Source organism: Heptranchias perlo, chromosome 7, assembly GCF_035084215.1.
Source record: "Heptranchias perlo isolate sHepPer1 chromosome 7, sHepPer1.hap1, whole genome shotgun sequence".
NCBI lineage: Eukaryota > Metazoa > Chordata > Chondrichthyes > Hexanchiformes > Hexanchidae > Heptranchias > Heptranchias perlo.
The window spans coordinates 38,608,046-38,631,389 of record NC_090331.1 but is presented as its reverse complement, the minus strand read 5'-3'; the positions used below and the strand labels follow the sequence as shown (position 1 = coordinate 38,631,389).

General features: G+C 42.5%; 1 protein-coding gene and 1 long non-coding RNA gene across 2 annotated transcripts; both read left to right on the top strand.

Moving 5' to 3' along the window:
- The first annotated feature begins 506 nt into the window (after positions 1 to 506).
- On the top strand, positions 507 to 11,211 carry LOC137323288 (uncharacterized). The gene is made up of 2 exons (XM_067986777.1): positions 507 to 655; positions 9,215 to 11,211. The coding sequence occupies exon 2, from the start codon at positions 9,750 to 9,752 to the stop codon at positions 10,932 to 10,934; it is 1,185 nt and encodes a 394-aa protein (XP_067842878.1). The 5' UTR covers positions 507 to 655; positions 9,215 to 9,749; the 3' UTR covers positions 10,935 to 11,211.
- On the top strand, positions 8,221 to 22,012 carry LOC137323289 (uncharacterized). The gene is made up of 3 exons (XR_010963336.1): positions 8,221 to 8,408; positions 19,281 to 19,642; positions 21,690 to 22,012. It is a non-coding gene; the product is annotated as an uncharacterized lncRNA (long non-coding RNA).
- The last annotated feature ends 1,332 nt before the right edge of the window (positions 22,013 to 23,344 follow it).

Here is a 23,344-nt window from a genome sequence, read left to right as displayed (position 1 = left end):
GTACAGGTACATGAGGTGAGTGCGAGGAAGTCACTCCAGGCTACACTTTCCAGAGGAAACCTGTACACCATGCCAAACTCAATGCTATGTGCACCACCTGCAGGACCTAGGAACAAATGAAGAGAAAGAGAAAGATGGCACATCTTAAGAAAACTGCAAAGGTAAGCCTATCCAACAGCACCATTTACCAGATAGATGGGCCAAGATGACATGCCACAAAATGTTGCCTGCCAATCTGTTCCTGCTGACCCATGCCAAGCCTTCACACAACCTTACAGCTCTTTCATTGCATATCCGTACGTCAGCAGGGTGCACATTCAAACTACAACTTACAATTAAAAGTTTTGCCACATTCTTGTCTCCCTTTTCATTCACTTCCATGCAGGTATGTACACAACCATACAAACATCACACGTAGTATCTGGCAACACAAACTCTGTTAGAAGGTCTGTTTTGGGGCCAACTTTCTAATACTTGTTCCTTTTCTTTCATTGTAGACCTGATAGAGCTGTTTCTCAGCACTGCCAGTGGTCCAGAATAAGACAAGCACCTCACAACACTCTGCATCCCTCTCATCGACATTAACAAACACCAGCTACACCCATCCAAGATGCAAGATCTTGAGGAGGTATCACCCATGAGGCAGAATTGACAGGTAAGGAGGAGCAAGATGATGGAGGTGGCAAAGGAGAAGCAGGAAAACTGCTGGCTAGATGGTTAATGGAATCCCTGTACTTTGGGAAATGAAGCATTGTGTTGAAATTGGGCAGCTCTGTCATTTTTCCGTTGCTTTTCAATGGGAAAGGAGATGAAACTGCTAGTTATATTAACCAATATATCAGACATCTGTTTCATACATGTGTGGCTAGCACATTAACTGATACAGCAACGTCAGCCTGGAATAAGCTAGAGGCTGATAAGTTGAGTGCAGTAATGTCCTCCATTGTCACTGGCAGTACAATGTCTAAGTTGCAGATCAACTGCAGATGTCATTGCAGCAGGTTGCGAAGCTCTGCAGCTGGTTTGCTGCTTACCCAGAGTCAGCAAAGGCAGTTGTCCTTGGTCACCAGCAATTAACCTTACCATCACATGCCCACCACAGAAAGTGGCTGTCTGCACCTAGATCGTTTATGGCACCCTGAGTTCTCTTGGAAGTTGGTATCAGAGGAACTGTTTTTGTGTACTCTCTTTTTTCACCTGTTTCTGTTTTGCTGAAGTCATGTAAATGCTTCACATACAACCTCCTTTCTAGTAACATAGAAGGCAAACTTACAAACCAACTTACTGTTTCCGTAAATAAAATTTGTTCTGCCAAAAATTGTTCAATAAATACACATCATTGATAAAAATGTCAGAAATATTGAAAAATTTCTAATGTTAACATAGTCCTAAAAAGGTACTGTAAACATTGCAATAAAACACACAAAAGGTCTACACAAGGAGCATCCATTATGCCCATTCAAAATAGGCTTTGAAAGTAAGAAATGCACTGCTGGACTAAATTCTGGGAAATTACACAAGGTATTCATTTAAATATTTTGCATGCATTCTGGAACCTTGATGCTATGGCTCAAAATGTACACAAGCACTCCAGCACACAAATTTACAGGCGCAGAGAACTGGGTGCAAAGGTAAACTTGTCAAACTTATAATATCTCAACATTAATTTTCTATTTGCAGGCCAAATTGTTTCACAATAGGGAAGAGCACCCAGACTGGAGGAGGTCGCACTAATCTAGCACCACTGACATCATTTGAGGAGGCAATGCTGGGCATTATTAGCTATGAGCACCCACAGGGAGTGGGGCAAGGTGAAGCTGGAGGCCTTCTCCAGCTGAGGCTTAGTACCATATTTTTCCCATTATGTTTTTTGCTCCTTATTTACTCACTCCATTAGGTCACACAGGAATACATTCAAGGACAATAGCATGGGGCCGATTTAATTATCGGTGGACATCTGACAGAATATTCTGAAAACTTAACAGTGCCGACAACTCACGGTGAATATGCTAATGAGGCCTGAGAACCAATTTCCATCGATCCTCGGGCCTCTCGATTTGGGGTGGGCCCTGGTTGCTGAGTCTCAGCATCAGCATATTATTGGTTGAGCAACATGCTATCTTAGTCAACTACTTTGTCCATCTCTTAAAAGGAAAGTTGTTAGTTGTTGGTCAGATTGACGAATACAGAAAAACATTAATTAAGAAAAAGTATACAGCTCATGAACCCACTGAAGACATCATAACACCCACATTTCTACCCCCAACTGCCAGTCTAGAGTTGAAGGGAATTATTTTCATTCCTTCCTCTTCATGTGCTGTTAATTGTCAGATTTGGGCACTTACTCTCCCAGTGGCCTGTTTTTTCCTGGCATCATGTGCTGCCTTCTTCTGTAGGAAGAATGCATATTGCTAATTGACTTCTGCAGTCACAACTAGTCAGGATTCTTGGGGGGGTAAATTTTGACTTTAGATGATAGTGTAAAACGCACAATATTGGCTTGGCCACCTGTTAAACACCTCTCCTGATTTACATTTCCATTGATATAAAAAAGTGATGACCAAACTGTATCCTGGAAATATTCCTGGATGTTGTTCTTTTAAAAGTTATATTTTCAAAATTGCACAAGAATATGACAAAGGGTCATTTTGCCCATTCAGCTCACTCCTTCCAACAGTCCATAAACGATTGCCACAGTCTTGAATGTTTTTAGACCTCTGAAGGGAGATGAATAACCACAGATAAATCTTTCAAGAAGATAAAATTCTGAAATTTGCTTTTATCTACAAAGGTAATTAAGCAAAAACTCTACGATATTACTGCATCATTATAATGAACATTATTCAGTCGCGATTGGTTATAATTCACCAAGTGACTGGATGCAGGGAATGTGCAAGCAACAAACTTTTGGGGATTTGAACAAAATACAAAAATTAATAACAAGGCTAAAAATCAGTCATTCCTAAGTCCACGAAACCACAGTAGCCTAATGTGCTGGTAACAGAGTGCTGAAGAAGGATTTATGGGGAAATAAAAAGCCTGACTAAGGACATAAGGAAAGTTATTAATATTGAATTAGATAAGGTGACCATGTCAGTTAAATCTGTCAAGAACTATTTCTTAAGTACAGATTGCAGGAAATTGAGGGGAGGATCTAAAAAATGGGATTGGGGAGTTGTCCACGAGAAAATATAAGGGCAGGACAAAACTATATCAGACCTTTCCAAAAAGTTGGATGACATGTAGAAGTAAAATAGAAGAATAATGCGCATTGTTGTTTTGTGTGAGTGTGCAGCAGGAAATAATGTGGAAAGCTTTATAAGGACAGTTTAGACAAGTGTCATTTCACCAAAGTTTGACGATTTCTATTTTCCCTGCGGTTAAGTGGACACAGCTGAAAATATTCTCAGTTACTTTCTATATGTGTTTCAGTGAGTAATTATAGATGAGTTTACACATACGCTAAGTGGGTGGGCAAGAACATGGCAGATGGAATATAATGTGGAAAAATGTGAAGTTATCCACTTTAATAGGAAAAACAGAAATGCGGAGTATTTTTTTAAATGGTGAGAGATTGGGAAATGTTGATGTTCAAAGGGACCTGGATGTCCTTGTACATGAATCACTGAAAACTAACATGCAGGTGCACCAAGCAATTAGGAAGGCAAATGGTATGTTGGCCTTTATTACAAGAAGATTTGAGTACAGGAGTATAGATGTCTTACTGCAATTATATAGGGCCTTGGTGAGACCGTACCTGGAGTATTGTGAACAATTTTGGTCTCCTTACCTAAGAAAGGATAAACTTGCCATAGAGGGAGTGCAACGAAGGTTCACCAGACTGATTCCTGGGATGGCGGGATTGTCGTATGAGGAGAGATTGAGTAGACTATGCCTGCATTCTCTAGAGTTTAGAAGAATGAGAGGTGATCTCATTGCAACATACAAAATTCTTACAGGGCTTGACAGGGTAGATGCCGGGAGGATGTTTCCCCTGACTGGGGAGTCTAGAACCAGGGGTCACAGTCTCAGAATAAGGGATAGGCCATATAGGAATGAGGTGAGGAGAAATTTCTTCACTCAGAAGGTGGTGAATCTTTGGAATTCTCTACCCTAGAGTGATGTGGAGGCTCAGTCATTGAGTACATTCAAAACAGAGATCGATAGATTTCTAGATATCAAAGGCATCACGGGATATCGGGATGGAGCAGGAAAATGGCGTTGAGGTTGAAGATCAGCCATGATCTTGTTGAATGGCGGTGCAGGCTCGAGAGGCCGGATGGCCTACTCCTGCTCCTATTTCTTATGTTCTTATGTACACGTGCATGCACGTCCGTAGGCAGTTTGCTGGCCTAATTTAAATGAGGCCCGAGACCCCATATCGAGTATGCCTCGGGCCTATCCGTTCTGGAGCAGGGATTGTTCCCCGCACCCAGTTCATGCTAGCAGGCCAGTACTATCCAATTTCAACCCCAGTGGGTGGATAAACATGGGCGAGCAAGGGAAAAAGCAGAAAACCCTTGCCAACATGCCCACTTTGATGGTCATTACAGTTTTAGCAATTGCAGGACTGGATAAAAGTCCTTTTTTTCCCTCTGACAAAATATACTAAAGGAAATAGTAACAAATAAAGGAAATTGTTACCTTCTGTGTTTATGGGAGAGATGCAAAAAATTAAAATGGTACATTTCACATTATTTTATGTAGTCGATGGGGCATAAATGGTCAGCTGAGTTTGTTTTCCTCCCACCTGATGGAAAAACAATCTTTTAACATGAATCAAGTAATAAGAGATGACTGATTCACATCTTTTAATTCGAATTCACACCTAATATCATTAGGTTTCTATTCTTTTCAGCTCAAACTTGATTCAATAATATCATCCCTTTATTGTCTTGTGATGTGCATGGCATTGCGCCCAAAGGAATATTTGAGCATACAGAAGAAAGTAGTATTTTATTACATTTTTATTTAACAACAGGGAATTGATTTGTTGAAAGAAAGTTTTCAAGATTCTGACGCAATTAATAAAACTGAACGACTTTGTCTCTTCATAAAGAATTTTGGAAGAATTACATGTTCTGGAAGAAATTAGAGTTGGCTTTTACAAGTAATAATTATAATTAAGCTTCTACTAGTATCATCTTCTAAATGCAGCAGTTTCCTGCTGGTCTGCATTGTGTTCGAACATTCATGCCAGGTCAGGTCATTGGCATTTCACTAGGAGGCTTCTTTTAATAGATTGTCATTGTTTAGGTTATAATCACACACTAATGATAGCTTTGAAACCTGTTAGGCTTTTAATGGAATGTACAACTCATATTATTAAAATAAAAAGCTTTTACATTTTCTTGATAAGCTTGCAGTTTTTAGCACAGAGTATTTATTTATAAATCTGCATATCTTTTTGTTTTTTGTATCCCATTGTATATACTGTCCAAACCTTCTACTCAGGGAAGATTGAATGGACGAGGCATAGTTAAGGATAAAGAATGAATTGATTATAAAGTAATAGCAAGTACAAAAATATAAAACCAAAATGATAATTCAGTGAATATTCAGTAATCTGAGAATCCATGGAAGATTCACGAAAGGTCTTAAAGTGTATTACTAATACAACAGCAATCAGACAACTCCATGTGAGGAATCTGAAATACACCATTACATCATTGAGCTTCAAAATATCATGCAGTCATATTAACAGCAAGAGCAAGAGAAGAGGCAATGATGATTTATAAGTCTTAAATTTGTCAGATCGTCAAAATCAGATCTGTGTCTGGCTGTGATGCAGGCATCATAGTATCATAGTATGGTATAGCACAGAAGGCCATTTGGCCCATCGTGCCTGTGCCGGCTCTTTGAAAGAGCTATCCAATTAGTCCCACTCCCCTGCTCTTTCCCCATAGCCCTGCAAATTTTTTCCCTTCAGGTATATATCCAATTCCCTTTGGAAAGTTACTATTGAATCTGCTTCCACCATCCTTTCAGGCAGTACTTTCCAGATCATAACAACTTGTTGCTTAAAAAAAATATTTCCTCTTGTTTCATCTGGTTCTTTTGCCAATTACCGTAAATCTGTGTCCTCTGGTTACCAACCCTTCTGCCACTGGAAACAGTTTCTCCTTATTTACTCTGTCAAAACCTTTCATATAAGAGGTTGTTACACAAGATTAGGGCTCATGGGATTGGGGGTAAAAAATTAGCATGGATTGAGGATTGGTTAATGGACAGAAAAGAGAGTAGGAATAAACGGGTCATTTTAGGGTTGGCAGGTTGTAACTAGTGGGGTACCACAAGGATCGGGGCTTGGGCCTCAGCTATTTACAATCTATATTAATGACTTAGATGAAGGGACTGAGTGTAATGTATCCAAATTTGCTGATGATACAAAGTTAGGTGGGAAAGTAAGCTGTGATGAGGACACAAAGAGTCAGCAAGGGGATATAGACAGGTTAAGTGAGTGGGCAAGAAGGTGGCAGATGGAGTATAATGTGGAGAAATGTGAGATTATTCACTTTGGTGGGAAAAATAGAAAAACAGAATATTTTTTAAATGGTGAGAAACTATTAAATGTTAATGTTCAGAGGGATTTGGGTGTCCTTGTACACGAAACACAGAAAGTTAACATACAGGTACAGCAAGCAATTAGGAAGGCAAATGGGGGCTTTATTGCGAGGGGGTTGGAGTACAAGAGTAAGGAAGTCTTGCTGCAATTGTACAGGGCTTTGGTGAGACCATACCTGAAGTACTGTGTGCAGTTTTGGTCTCCTTACCTAAGGAAGGATATGCTTGCCTTAGAGGTGTTGCAACAAAGGTTCACTAGATTGATTCCTTTGATGAGAAGGTTGTCCTATGAGGAAAGATTGAGTGAAATGGATCTACACTCTGGAGTTTAAAAGGATGAATAATATAAAATTCTAAGAGGGCTTGACAGGGTAGATGCTAAGGGGATGTTTCCCCAGGCTGGAGAGTCCAGAAATAGGGGACATAGTCTCAGGATAAGGGTTCAGTCATTTAGGACTGAGATGAGGAAGAATTTCTTCACTCAGAGGGTCATGAAATTTGGAATTCTTTACCCCAGAGGGATGTTCATGCTCAGTCGTTGAATATATTCAAGGCTGAGCTTGATAGATTTTTGGACTCCCAAGAGAATCAAGGGATATGGGGATCGGTCAGGAAAGTGGAGTTGAGGTATAAGATCAGCCATGATTGATTGAATGGCAGAGCAGGCTCGAGGGGCCATATGGCCTATTCCTGCTCTTATTTCTTGTGTTCTTATGTTTTTGTTATTCATGATTTTGAACACTTCTATCAAATCTCTTATTAACCTTCTCTGCTCTAAAGAAAACAACCCCAGCTTCTGCAGTCTCTCCACATAACTGAAGTCCCTCATCCCTGGCACCATTCTAGTAAATCTCTTCTGCACCCTCTCCAAGGCCTTGACATCCTTCCTAAAGCATGGTGCCCAGAATTGAACACAATACTCCAGTTGAGGCCTAACCAGTATTTTATAAAGATTTAGCATAACTTCCTAGCTTTTGAACTCTATGCCTCTATTAATAAAGCCCAGGATCCCATATGCTTTTTTAACAACCTTCTCAACTTGTCCTGCCACCTTCAAAGATTTGTGTACATACATCTCTAGGTCTCTCTGTTCCTGTACCATTTGGTTTATATTGCCTCTCCTCATTCTTCCTACCAAAATGTATCATTTCACACTTCTCTGTGTTAAATTTCATCTGCCATGTGTCTGCCCATTTCACCAGTCTGTCTATGTCCTCCTGAAGTCTGTACTATCCTTCACATTGTTTACTACATTTCTGATTTTTCATGTCATCTGCAAACTTTGAAATTATACCCTGTATACCCAAGTCCAAGTCATTAATATATATCATAGCATGCCTGTGTTGGTAGTGGGGAGGGCTGGTCTTGCTGAATTTTGCAAGGTACACCCCTTCCCATAATTTCCATACGTTCCCTGCACATGGAAAAGATGCATGGGGAGACAGGCAAGTAATGGTTGGAAATTGCAAAATCTGGTTAGGCAGCAACTCTTAAAGGACTGCTGCTTGCATTTAAAAAAGAGTGGGCTGTTATTTGTATTAATCTGGCTGCAGATGCAGAGTCATAGCTGTGAGGAAATACTGAAATTGTTTGTTTTCAAAACTCATGTGATGATAGTAGGGGGGGACACTCCTTCCTTTTCAGCAGAGTCACCAGAGGGCATGCTGCAAAAGATGCAGCAAAGGAGGGTGGCCCTCTTTAGAGCAGAAAATCACCCTCCTGTTAAATCACAAGTCCAAACTGCATGGGAAAAAGTTATGGATCAAGTCAATGCAGTGTCCTAGGTTTGTCAGATCCCAAAGCAAATGCAGATGAAGTTCAATGACATCAGGAGAAGGGCCAAGGTAAGTGTATACATTTCTTGAATAAATGATTACTATTTGGCTACAGAGGGATGGCATGAATCATGTTGAGCTGCTGCACCCTCAGTGAGATAGCATGTAAAGCATGGAGATAACCTTTTTCTGTTTCTCCACACTTTCATTGCACACAAGCTGTAGGGCACAATTCTAATGATGCACCTTGGTATCTTGCATGTAACAGCTCAAAGATCAGCTGAGAATTAGTACAGCCACCACAAGCAGCATGTATACTACTTTGCAATGTCTGGAGGGCAACAACTTAACTGCCTGTGCCGAGTCATTTTAATAGCCGTCCTTGAAAACGTCAAACAGGAATTCGCCAGCAGCTGCAGGAACTCCAATGTAGATTGAGGGTGATAGATCATGCATTGACCAGGTTTTGACCTTTGGTAAATATTCAAGAAAAGCCATAAATTAGCTTCCACTGACTCGATAAGGTTTTTATTCCTTTGATTGATCAATTAGGTGAAAGATGCAAGAAGCTGTGCGCTATTACTTCAAAATTTATTAAAAGCAAGTAATATTGTTTAAAGTATATGCAAACTAGTTCAAAACTGACTAAAGTTACGTGTCATCTAACAAATTTAATAAACTTCATTAAGGAAATAACAAAGTTTATTAATAAAGGAAAAACAGGGATATGGATTTTCAAAAGGCATTTGATAAGGTGTCACATGGGAGGTTTGTTGATAAAATCATGGCAATGGAATTAAAAGAAGTGTGGCAGCAAGGACAGGAAGTTGGTTAAAGGACAGAAAACAGAGATTATGGTTAATGGATGTTTTTAGACTGGAGCAATGTAAACAGTGTTGTCCTTGAAGAAACAAAGAACACACCCACCAGCTCAACAAACTGATCAAGACCTTCGATCCAGACCTTCAAAGCATCCTACGTGCTCTCATCCCACGTACTCCCCGCGTGGGAGACTTCTACTGCCTCCCAAAGATACACAAAGCCAACACACCCGGACGTCCTATCGTATCAGGCAACGGAACCCTGTGTGAGAACCTCTCTGGATACGTCGAGGGCATCCTGAAACCCATCGTACAGGGAACCCCCAGCTTCTGTCGCGACACTACAGACTTCCTACAAAAACTCAGCACCCACGGATCAGTTGAACCAGGAACACTTCTCACCACGTTGGACGTCTTGGCACTCTACACTAGCATCCCCCACGATGACGGCATCGCTGCAACAGCCTCAGTACTCAACACCAACAACAGCCAATCTCCAGACGCCATCCTACAACTCATCCGCTTCATCCTGGATCACAATGTCTTCACCTTCGACAACCAGTTCTTTACCCAAACACACGGAACACCCATGGGGACCAAATTCGCACCCCAATACGCCAACATTTTCATGCACAAGTTCGAGCACGACTTCTTCACTGCACAGGACCTCCAACCAACACTATACACCAGATACATCGATGACATTTTCTTCCTACGGACCCAGGGCAAAGAATCACTGAAGAGACTACACGATAACATCAACAAGTTCCATCCCACCATCAAACTCACCATGGACTACTCCTCAGAATCGGTTTCTTTCTTGGACACACGAATCTCCATCAAAGACGGGCACCTCAGCACCTCACTCTACCGCAAGCCCACGGACAACCTCACGATGCTCCACTTTTCCAGCTTCCACCCTAACCACGTCAAAGAGGCCATCCCCTATGGACAGGCCCTACGAATACACAGGATCTGCTCAGACGAGGAGGAACGCGATGGACACCTACAGACGCTGAAAGACGCCCTAGTAAGAACGGGATATGACGCTCGACTTGTCGATCGACAGTTCCGACGGGCCACAGTGAAGAATCGCATAGACCTCCTCAGAAGACAAGCACGGGACGCAACTAACAGAGTACCCTTCGTCGTTCAGTACTTCCCCGGAGCAGAGAAACTACGCTATGTTCTCCGCAGCCTTCAACATGTCATCGATGACGACGGACACCTCGCTAAGGCCATCCCCACGCCTCCACTACTCGCCTTCAAACAGCCACCCAACCTCAAACAGACCATCGTTCGCAGCAAATTACCCAGCTTTCAGGAGAACAGCGTCCACGACACCACACAACCCTGCCACGGCAACCTCTGCAAGACATGCCAGATCATCGACACGGATACCACCATCACACGAGAGGACACCACCCACCAGGTACATAGTTCATACTCCTGTGACTCGGCCAACGTTGTCTACCTCATACGTTGCAGGAAAGGATGCCCCGGAGCATGGTACATTGGCATGACCATTCAGACACTGCGACAACGGATGAACGGACACCGCGCAACAATCACCACACAGGAGGGTTCCCTCCCAGTCGGGGAACACTTTAGCAGTCATGGACATTCAGCCACCGATCTTCGGGTAAGCGTTCTCCAAGGTGGCCTTCGAGACACACGACAACGCAAAATCGTCGAGCAGAAATTGATAGCCAAGTTCCGCACCCATGAGGACGGCCTCAACCGGGATCTTGGGTTCATGTCATGCTACACGTAACCCCACCAGCAAGGGGGAAAAAAAGTTATCTGTTTTTAATATTCTCTCTCTCTCTGCCTTTCGGGTCTCTTTCTCTCTGTCTGTGTAATTTGACACAATGTGTATTCAGCATACTGGGATGTACTGTTTTCCGTGGCTAACCTGTCTGAACACCAACGATACCTTTGATTGGTGTGATGGTGTCCCAGCCTAATATAAGATATGCGATTTGAGAACCTTTCACTCACTCATCTGACGAAGGAGATAATCTCCGAAAGCTTGTGATTTTAAAATAAAATTGTTGGACTATCACCTGGTGTTGTAAGATTCCTTACATTTGTCCACCCCAGTCCATCACCGGCATCTCCACATCATGTCCTTGAAGTGTTAATGTTGGGACCATTGCACTTCTCAGTGACAATCTTGAGTATAGGGGCACAGTATCAAGATTTGCAGATGACACAAAAATAAGGAGAGTGGTTAAAGGTGAGCATTGTAAGTGACTTAAGGAGGATAAAAACAGGTTGGCAGATTGGTCAGCTAGATGTTAGATTAAATTTAATGCAAAGAAATGTAAGGTGATACATTTTGGAAGGAAGAATAAGGAAAGACGTTATCCCTGATATTTATGGGAAGGCAGTGAAAGTACAGGTGAGGCCGTAAACAACCGATGAATCTGGCAAGGTCGGGGACACGGAGGTCCTGCCGATCTTAACAGCAGGACATCATGAACATTTTGTCGGTCCATCTCTCGCCCGCAGTCAGCCAAATGGTCAGACTGGCTGGTGGGTGGGAGGGAACACCAGCAGCAGGTGGCCGCAGCCAGGGACCCTTGGGGACGGTCCCCGGCAAGCAGAGGGGGGAGAGGCCCATGATCAGAGAGAGCCAGCATGGATTTGTGAAAGGTAGGTCGTGCCTGACAAACCTGATTTAATTTTTTGAAGAGGTGACTAAAGTAGTGGACAGGAGAATGTCGATGGATGTTATTTATATGGACTTCCAGAAGGCATTTGATAAAGTCCTACATAAGAGACTGTTAGCTAAGATAGAAGCCCATGGAATCGGGGGAAAAGTACGGACTTGGTTAGGAAGTTGGCTGAGCGAAAGGCGACAGAGAGTAGGGATAATGGGTAAGTATTCACATTGGCAGGATGTGACTAGTGGAGTCCCGCAGGGATCTGTCTTGGGGCCTCAATTATTCACACTATTTATTAACGACTTAGATGAAGGCATAGAAAGTCTCATATCTAAGTTTGCCGATGACACAAAGATTGGTGGCATTGTAAGCAGTATAGATGAAAACATAAAATTACAAAGGGATATTGATAGATTAGGTGAATGGGCAAAACTGTGGCAAATGGAATTCAATTTAGGCAAATGTGAGGTCATCCACTTTGGATCATAAAAGGATAGAACAGGGTACTTTTTAAATGGTAAAAAGTTAAAAACAGTGGATGTCCAAAGGGACTTAGGGGTTCAGGTACATAGATCACTGAAGTGTCATGAACAGGTGCAGAAAATAATCAATAAGGCTAATGGAATGCTGGCCTTTATATCTGGAGGACTAGAGTACAAGGGGGCAGAAGTTATGCTGCAGCTATACAAAACCCTGGTTAGACCGCACCTGGAGTACTGAGAGCAGTTCTGGGCACCACACCTTCGGAAGGACATGTTGGCCTTGGAGGGAGTGCAGCGTAGGTTTACTAGAATGATACCCGGACTTCAAGGGTTAAGTTACAAGGAGAGATTACACAAATTGGGGTTTAGAAGGTTAAGGGGTGATCTGATCGAAATTTATAAGATATTAAGGGGAACAGATAGGGTGGATAGAGAGAAACTATTTCCGCTGGTTGGGGATTCTAGGACTAGGGGGCACAGTCTAAAAATTAGAGCCAGACCTTTCAGGAGTGAGATTAGAAAACATTTCTACACAAAAAAGGGTGGTAGAAGTTTGGAACTCACTTCTGCAAAAGGCAATTGATGCTAGCTCAATTGCTAATTTTAAATCTGAGATAGATAGCTTTTTGCCAACCAAAGGTATTAAGGGATATGGGCCAAAGGCAGGTATATGGAGTTAGATCACAGATCAGCCATGATCTTATCAAATGGTGGAGCAGGCTCGAGGGCCTGAATGGCCTACTCCTGTTCCTATGTTCCTATGATCGGGAGGACTGGGGGGAGGTCGGCAATTGGGGCTGGGGGGAGGCCGAAGGCTTCCTTGTGTGGCCTGGGGGGAGCATTCCTGCTACTCCTGGCCCACAAGGTGTGCTGAAAGAGGCACTTACTTTGGGGAGCCGACAGTTCCCGCCCCCCTTTCACTGCCGAGTTTCCTGACCCCTGGGAAACCCGCACAGCAGCAGTAAATTTCAAATCAAGATCCCAATTACACTGTGAGAGCCTGATTTAAATATGTTAATTAAACGTCCCGCCGTGGACGCCCTGATATCTGCTGCTGTAAAAGAGGCGGCGGGTGAGAGCGCGCTGGTTTGGGGTCTTGTTGCCCCCGACCCTTTCCCGCCTGTCATGGGGGGATTAATATTGAGGCCATATACTCCAAAAACTTCAAAAGGACTAGTGGAGTAAGTGGAAATATTTAGGGGTTCAGATACACAAATCTTTAAAAGTGGGAGGATTAGTTGATAAAGTTGTTAAAAAAGCATATGCGATCCTAAGATTTGTAAATAGGAGCATAGAGTACAAAAACAAAGAGGTAATGCTAAACCTGTACAAATCATTGGTTAGGCTACAGTTAGAATATTAGGTCCAGTTTTATGACCTTAGGAAGTATATCAAGGCTGTGGAGAAGATGCAGAAGAAATTCAATAAGACGATACCTTGGATGAGAGGCTTTAGTTATGAGAGATTAGAGAAACTGGGTCTCTCTTCATTGGAACAAAGAAGGTTAAGTGGAGATTCGATAGTGGTGTTCAAAATTATAAGGTGTTTTATTAAGTTAAATCGGGACAAATTCTGTCCACTGTTTGGTGAGTTGGTAACTAGAGGACATAAATTAAGCGTTATCACCAAAAGAACATAGGCAGATGTTAGGTGAAATGTTTTTTAAACAGAAAGTTGTTAGGACATGGAATGTCCTACTAGAAAATGTGTTGGAAGCAGAATCCATAATAGCTTTTAAAAGGAAAATGGATAAATATTTCAAAAGGAAACATTTTAAAGGGTATTGGGAAAGGGTAGGGGAATATGACTAAGTGGATCGCTCCTTCAGAGAGCTGGCATAGGTACAATGGGCAAAATGGCCTTGTACTGTCTGTATTGATTCAGTTATTCCCGATTGGCATATGTGTTTGTATAAAAGCGATGACTTCCTATGGCCAAGCAATGAAATAGGAACAAGTACTGAATGTTAATGCAAAAGCCACAGGCCACTGAAATAGGCAGAAATTGGAAAAGACCATCAGCACTACTAATCAGCAAGCCAATCTGTATGCTCTGCAATTGGCTGGCTGCATAGGGGTGGGAGCCAGACAAAATCCAACCTCGTGCCATTGCGCAGCTTCCAATATTGGATTTTCCCCAAGGAAGGTAAATAGGAATCTTAAAGGCAGGTCGGAGTGGGAGGCAGAACCTATTTCAAACACAGTACTAGGGAAAGGGTATCCAAAAACATCATGTTGCATCCCTTGGGCTCCAACATAGTGTTCTTGCATACCATTTCCCTAATACTATGGGACAAGTGAACAAACCCTGTAACGAGAGACCCCAGGGGATCACTTCCTCGCTTGATTCCAGTCTTATCTATCCAGTCGTAGCCAGAGAATCACATGCAATGGCGTCTCTTCCCAATCCTGCACCATTACCTCTGGAGTCCCCTAAAGATCTATCCTTGGCCTTCTCCTATTTCTCATCTACATGTTGCCCCTCGCGACATCATCCGAAAACACAACGTCAGGTTCCACATGTACGCTGACGACACCCAGCTCTACCTCACCGCCACCTCTCTTGTCCCCTCTACTGTCTCTGATTTGTCACGCTGCTTATCCGACATCCAGTACTGGATGAGCAGAAATTTCCTCCAACTAAATATTGGAAAGACCGAAGCCATTGTCGCCGATCCCCGCCACAAACTCCGTTCTCTAGCCACCGACTCCATCCCTCTCCCTGGCCATTGTCTGAAGCTGAACCAGACCGTTCGCAACCTTGGCTTCCTATTTGACCCTGAGATGAGCTTCTAACCACATATCCACTCCATCACCAAGAACATCTACCTCCACCTCCGTAGCATCGCCCGTCTCTGCCCCAACCTCAACTCATCTGCTGCTCAAACCCTCATCCATGCCTGTGTTACCTCTAGACTCGACTATTCCAATGCTCTCCTGGCGGGCCTCCCATCTTCCACTGTCCATAAACATGAGGTCATCCAAAACTCTGCTGCCTATATCCTAACTCGAACCAAGTCCTGTTCACCCATTACCCCTGTGCTCGCCGACCTACATTGGCTCCCGGTGCAGCAGTAACGCCTCGATTTTTAAATTCTCATCCTTGTTTTCAAATCCTTCCATGGTCTTACCCCTCCCTATCTCTGTAACCTCCTCCAGCCCTACAACTCTCCAAGATCTCTGCGCTCCTCCAATTCTGGCCTCTTGCGCATCCCCAATTTTAATCGCTCCACCATTGGTGGCCATGCCTTCAGCTGCCTAGGCCCTAAGCTCTGGAATTCCCTCCCTAAACCTCTCCACCTCTCTCTCCTCCTTTAAGATGCTCCTTAAAACCTACCTCTTTGACCAAGCTTTTGGTCACCTATCCTAATATCTCCTTGATCAAAAGCAACATACTGCAGATGCTGGAAATCTGAAATAAAAACAGAAAATGCCGGAAACACTCAGCAGGTCAGGCAGCATCTGTGGAGGGAGAAACGGAGTTAACATTTCAGATCACCGACCTTTCGCCTTATGTGGCTTGATGTCAAATTTTGTTTGATAATGCTCCTATAAAGCACCTTGGGACATTTACTACGTTAAATTGGTGCTATATAAATGCAAATTGTTGTTGTTGTCAAGGGGTGGGGGCACACAGCATATTGGGTAGCAAGTGGGCAAATCCTACAACCAGGGTTATCACCCAGAAGTCCCGCGGGAATGTGCTTGTTACCAGTGGGAAGACACAGAATAAGAAACAACCATTACCCCATGCACACAACATATAAACCCAACTCCACTGACCTTGGCTATCTCCCGGAATGTCAATTAAAAGGAAAAAATCTGAACTTATGCCCAGAAAGGGGAGGTAGAGGTGACATTCCTGCAAGAGACCCAACTCACCTCCTCCAGAGTGCACCAAACTCACAAGGGACTGGATGTCTGGGAATGAGACTTACGTCATGAGATAGCAGGGGAGGAATGAAAACAGCTGTGAAAGAAAGCCCCCACACCTACCACCTGCAACAGAATGCAAGACAGTCAACTTAAAATAATACATCAAGTGTACCGCACTCCACAGTTGCTTCACAAATTCCAGCCCTCCTTGGTGGATAACTGCTGAAGGAGCTGCAGTCAGAAAGGGTCAACGCTACATACATTCTTGCCATGCCGCATTTAGCCTTTCTAGATAGTAGACCAGGAGAACACAGAGAATATGATGCAACTCACAATTCCTGCAAACCCAGGCTCGTGCCTATAGAGTGCACTCACTGGAAGAGAGCCCACCCCCCACCCCAGCAGCTCACAACCTATTGAAGCTGTTGCTGCTAGTTGCAAGAAGATGTATTCCCAATTCTGTGGCAAAGTACAACCCACCCACAACAAAAATGTTGCCGAAATATTTGTGGGATATGTCCAATGACAGCCAGAACAGGAAATTTATGATATCAGAATAAAATGTACTGTATAATCTATCTGCAAGAACCATTTTTGGTGCTGACCTGTAATGTGAAGCAAATAGAAGATACCCCTGGGTTGATATGATATATTTATGTCACCATATATGCCATGAGTAATTATATCATGAGCTTCTATCTGGTCCCTGAGTTGTGTAACTGTGTCACATGTATAGTCATGAGGTATACTGCTTTATTAAGTGATAAAGTACTGGAAAATGTCTTTGCTCCCTTGTGACTTGGTTAGTTTCTGGTAATCGAAAGCAGTTTACGACACATAGTAATTGAATCACAATCTCTAACCATTCGGGAAAAACTACACAGAGTATTCTCGCCATCATTTGCAGACAATGTGGTTGCATGATGCTGGCCGACATACGAAACCCCTACACACACTACTGGGAGCGGTTATAGCCTCATCGTGGTTTGATATTATAACCCCTTGATTGGATACACAGACTAACTCACTCCCAGGTATCAGTTGTTCTTTATGTAAATCACCCAAACTCCTCAATTAGATTCCAGCTTGCAACTCACTCCTGGTATCTATTATTATTTGATATGTACACAATCTGAACCTCTTGATTAGATGCCAGTCTGTAATTCAATCCTTGGTGTGTGTGCATGCTTATTACATATGAACTGGTGATAGAATGTAAATGGTTTTTTTTCCTTTAGGTGCTCGCTTTTTCAGATACAAATCCAGTACCTGACAGTTATATGTATTGTTGCTAAGGTTCTTTATGACCCTTTGAGATGTAGTTTGAACTGGTCCAACCACATCTGAATGTGGAGAGGGTTCTTCCCCACGAGGAGCAAAAATTCAGGGGGCAGGTTGCTTTTGTGCACATAGGAACAGAATAGTTTGTTCATCCTATGGCATTTCTGTTAGCCATGGAAACTCTACCTTCATAAACCCATTTCTCTGTCATGGATCTGTGGTAGCATTCTTACCTCTGAGTCAGACGGTTGTGGGTTCAAGTCCCACTCATCATGTAATGGGACCTCGATTTCCATTTTAAATGGGTCTAATGCTTGACTCCAGGGGTTGCTCCAGCTGTCCAGTGCTAGGTCCTGGTGAACATTGTCACGGCCACAGCACCAATGAGGCGGTAAGTCGTTGTCCAACATTTTTGGGATGCTATAGCCACCGCCCCATTTCCGCTAGGTGGAAGGGTTGAAAATTTGGCCCATCATCCGAGACAAACTAGCCAAACTAGCAAAACTTAAGCAGGACAAGAGCCCAGGTCCAGATGGATTGCATCCATGGATACACAAAGAAACTAGGAATGACATAGCAGTGGCACTAGTATCCATATATAAAATATCAGTAGAGAAAGAAATAGCACCAGAGGACTGGCGGACAGCAAATGTATCATCATATTATCATAGTAGGTACAGCACAGGAGGAGGGCATTCAGCCCATCGTGCCTGTGCCGGTTCTTTGAAAGAGCTATTCAATTAGTCTCACTCCCCTGCTCTTTCCCCAAAGCCTTGTAAATTTTTTCCCTTCAAGTATTTATCTAATTCCATTTTGAAAGTCACTGTTGAATCTGTTTCCTCCACCCTTTCAGGCAGTGCATTCCAAATCATTACAACTCGCTGCATAAAAAAATGTTTCCTCATGACACCTCTGGCTCTTTTGCCAATCACCTTAAAGCTGTGTCCTCCGATAATGGACCCTTCTGCCACTGGAAACAGTTTCTCATCATTTACTGTATCAAAACCTTTCATGATTTTAAACACCTCTATCAAATCTCCCCTTAACCTACTCTGTTCTAAGGAGAACAACCCCAGCTTCTCCAGTCTCTCCACATAACTGAAGTCCCTCATTCCATGTACCATTCTAGTAAATCTCTTCTGCGCCCTCTCTAAGGCCTTGACATCTTTCTGAAAATGTCATTCCTATCTTCAAAAAAAGGAGATAGGAGTAATTCTATGTAATCGATGAACTCACCCAAACTTTTGATCAAAGAATTCCAAAAAGCAGCAGCTGTTCTCACTACCTGCAGGCTCAGCTACGGATTCTAAAGATAAGCAATTGTACAACAAGATCCTGCGAAGGTGGCCCAGCAGTGGAGCATAAAGTCTTCTGTACTTATTCTACAATCATTTGAAATCTGATTTTTTAAAAACAATATTGAAAGATATTTTAAATGTGGTTGCTTTTTGCTTTCAATAATCAAATTACATATTTGCAAGAGGCAAAATGTCCTGTTAGGATAAAAACATCAAAGAATAAGTTTTAGAGTACAACCACAACCAAAACAAAATGAGTCCACATGCATTTTAGAAATTAATCCCAGCTGTTTATGTGCCTGACTGGGCACATAATTGGATAGTTAATTAACATCCCACCAGGCTAAGATCAGGAAGTAGGATAAACTTAAGAATAACAAATATTAGATGATATTGAAGGATTCATGCAAAATAGGGACAACACAAACATAATATGATGCTCTTGTAGATTGTTCTTTTCAGGAAAATAATCTTTTTTTCCTTTTATATCATTTATGTGTTATTTTGATTTTTAGCTTCTTCTTTGATGAGGATTTGCATATAAAGACTGACCAACTGAAGAATAAAAGGCACATTGAAGCATATTTTGCTTGTTGATGAGGTATTCTGCACTTCTTGGAACATGAGAGGCCTGGGGAATGTGAACCTTTTCACGCTAGACAGGTGAAGCAAGGCAAGTTCATTAACCACAGCACAACTCAGTTCCTTTACAGGTGCAAGAAAGCAGTGGCAATGGGCCACACACTTGGGATAGTAATAGTTAGATACCAACTGATAATTTAACATACCTGATACATGATAGAAGTAACTGGATTTAGAAGTTTATACAGTTGGATTATCGCTGAACTGAGAGGATTGGTCTGGAAATGATCTTCAGGTAAGTCTTGTTTTTGAATTTATTGCAGAAGTGAAAGCATTAGTGAAAGTTATTTCAATCTGTAAAAGTGAAAATATTCAAATCATTTAAAAAAAAATTAAGAACATTAAATGTTTGTGTTACCCTGTACATTATGTTATACAATGTATTATATTAAATTAGGTATTTCATGTAGAATTTTTAGTTAATTAGGCTCCAGATCACTGTTGCTTCTAAGCTGCATGCTTGCATGGCCACGCAGCAGTCTGTTATGTGCCACACACTTCCTCATTCTGTCCGCGCTGTCCCGGCGCCTGTGTCTTCTGTTATTGCTTTCAACACACCTTTTTGACTGTTGTAGACGTTTTGAAGCTCGGGATCTAACGTACGGTTTACCTGAAGCCTCTCCAATCTAATTGAGCGGCTTTTCTTTTTACTTTTTTTTTATAAACACAAAGTCCTCTGTTGTTCAGAGGGACGCAATATTGCTTTATTCAACAGGCAGTCCTGAGGAGTCCCAGCTGGAAGGAAGGTGGGTGGGGGAGGGAGGTGTTTGATGTTAGGGTGCCGGGGTGGGGGGGTGAGGTTTCTGTACAATCTGAATTATATACAGGTTAAAATGGCAGCTGCAAACAGCGGTGAGAACCCGAGAAAAAGACTGAGTTGGAATTAATGTAAATTGAGCAAAGGGTCCTCGGCGACCCAGGACGGACTGTTTACCGATAGGTACTGTGCCTGCTACACAGCAGGACAGTGGCAATAGCCAGGAGATCCAAGTCTGCACATAATGGAAAAATTGTATGTCTGATTTTTTAAAATCAAATAAAACATTAAGCAATTTTAGCAGTTTGAGAGAAGCTGCGCTCTGTATTTCTGCAGAAAGAGCCATGAGCTCATTCGCACTCCACTCCAGAACGATAGTCCGGGGAACGCGCTCGTTGGCCTAGTTCCAGCTCCGAACCCCCCCCCCCCCCCCCCCCATCTCCTTCAGCTGCAGCAAAGCTGCTAATTAAAGAGGCAATGCTCACAGAGCTGCGCTTGTGCGAATCCCTGCAAACAAAAAATGCCTCTCTTTAAAAGGCACAACATCCCCTTTTAATTCTCCTTTTTAAAACTGTCAAACAACTTGAGTGATTTCGCTTTTTTTCATTCAAGAAGCAAGTATATTTTTTGAGGATTCCCGCAATAGTATTTTTAAGTAACAGTAGGGATGTTGGAATGTATTATTATCAGGACCACTGATTTACAGTAAGTTATATATTGTTTTATTACTTAGGACTCATAAGAACATAAGAAATAGGAGCTGGAATGGGCCATATGGCCCCTCGAGCCTGGTTTGCCATTCAATAACATCATGGTTGATCTTCTACCTCAACTCCACTTTCCTGTCCGATCCCCATATCCCCTGATTCCCTTAGTGTCCAAAGATTATTGATCTCAGTCTTGAATATACTCAATGACTGAGCATCCACAGCCCTCGGGGGTAGAGAATTCCAAAGATTCACAACCCTCTGATTGAAGAAATTTTTCCTCATATCGGTTCGTAAATGGCCGACCCCTTATCTTGAGACTATGTCTCCTAGTTCTAGACTCTTCAGCCAGGGAAAACAGCCTCTTAGCATCTACCCTGTCAAGCCCTCTACCAATTTTATATATTTCAATGAGATCACCTCTCATTCTTCTAAACTCCAGAGAATATAGCCCCATTCTACTCAACCTCTCCTCATAGGACAACCCTCTCATCCCAGGAATCAATCTAGTGAATCTTTGTTGCACCCCCTCTAAGGCAAGTATATCCTTCCTTGGGTAAAGAGATCAGAATTGTACACAGTACTTCAGGTGTGGTCTCACCATAGCTCTATATAATTGCAGTATGACCTTGCTCTTATACTCCTACCACCTTGCAATAAAGGCTAACATATCATTTGTCTTCTTAATTGCTTGTTGTACCTGTGTATTAACTTTCTGTGATTCATGTACAAGGACACCTAAATCCCTCTGAATACCAACATTTCTTAGTCTCTCACCTTTTAAAAAATATTCTGCTTTTCTATTCTTCCTATCAAAGTGGATAATTTCCCGTTTCAAGCTTCAGTTGCTGACTGCGAGCGTGGCTTCAGCCTTATGAATGAAATTAAAACAAAATCACGAAATGGTTTGAAAGAAAATCACCTTGATATGCTTACGCGGATCAAATCTCATCTGTCAAGTGGTAAGGAAGTAAACCTGGACAAAATATATAAACGCTGAAAGAGAGGGAGAGAAAGAAGAGAAAAACATCTAAACCAGAGACCCTCTTCTTTTCCATCATCTGGACTGTCATCTACAGAATCTGGGTCTCAATCAGGATGTCCCCTTTCCTCTGATGGCAGTGTTTACTTCTGAAATTTCCATCACAAGTATTGTTTAATTAAAAATCCTTGACAGCTCGCCTTGTTACAATTATCCATTATTTTGTACATTTGTTCTGTTTGTTATATACCCTGAATAATGTTTTCTAAAAGATCGTCTTTTTTTTTACGGTGGCACACATGGGTTTATATCGGTGCACAAATCCAAATTCATTCCACACATGGCCGAAAAAAATTAGAGGGAACGTTGCTCCAGATAAATAAATTTTTAATTAAATTGCATTGTGCTATTACACAGAGGCTTCAACTGCATACATAAGTAATAGAGATGACATTATTAGGTGCTCTGCTTGAAGTATTATTGAAACTAAAATGAACGGAGTAATGCTTCTGTTGTGCTGCCTGTTTTGATGCCAGTGTGGCATCATCTTTTCCCAAACTTGTGGTATAATGCTGCTAATTTTACAGAAATCAGCAGATTGGCATTGGTATCAAGACCATAACTGCATCCAATGCGCAAAGGATTTTTAGAATTGATGTTTAAAGAAAACTCGGACAGCCCATAGTAATTTCACCAACAATTGCAGGCTAGTGAGTAGAGCCACAGCCCAAGTTTGAGTACACATGCATGGAGCTTTGCTTTTCCTTACTCAAGAATAATGAGAGAGGGCAGTGTAATCACAGCTGCCTGTGTGCATCGCATTTAAGAATTCAGCCACTACAGCGTGTTTTGGTGCAGTGTAATTTCTACATCCCTGTTCCCTATTAAACACCATGGGAGAAAAAATTGGATAAAGGCTGTTTTTGGATGTAGGTAGCATGATGAGACATTGGGTGCAAGAGGTGGACAGAAGGAGAGACATCCTATATCCACAGTCGGGGTTGGGGGGGGGGGGTGGGCAAGAGGCCCTCCAGACGTATACTCAAAAGACAGTGGGAGGCAGCGGGGGACGAAGTCAATGCCAGGCGCACAGCATCATGAACATGGATGCAGTGCAGGAACAAGTTCAATGCTTTGACAGGAGTGGTCAAGGTGAGTGAGGTCAACTGGCAAGTGGCATCTCCTACCAACTGCACCAGGCACTACACCCCCCATCCCCCACATACCAATAAACTCTTTCTATCAGTACTCAACTCTTCCAACCAGATGTTTCCTCTCACCCTTACACATTACCACTGTTTCAAGCCGCCCATCCACAATTCACAGGCCACAAACATTGGCAGCTATTCAACCATGACAGGCACATCACCCAGACACACGTCCCGCTTTCTTGCAGGAGAAGGTGAAACATATCAAGAGGCAGCAAGTGGCAGTGGCATTTAGCCCGTCGAGCCTGTTCCACCATTCAATGAGATCATGCTGGACCTGTGA

Coding starts and splice junctions, on each gene's coding strand:
- LOC137323288 (XM_067986777.1), top strand. CDS start 9,750: ATGGGGACCAAATTCGCACCCCAATACGCCAACATTTTCATGCACAAG.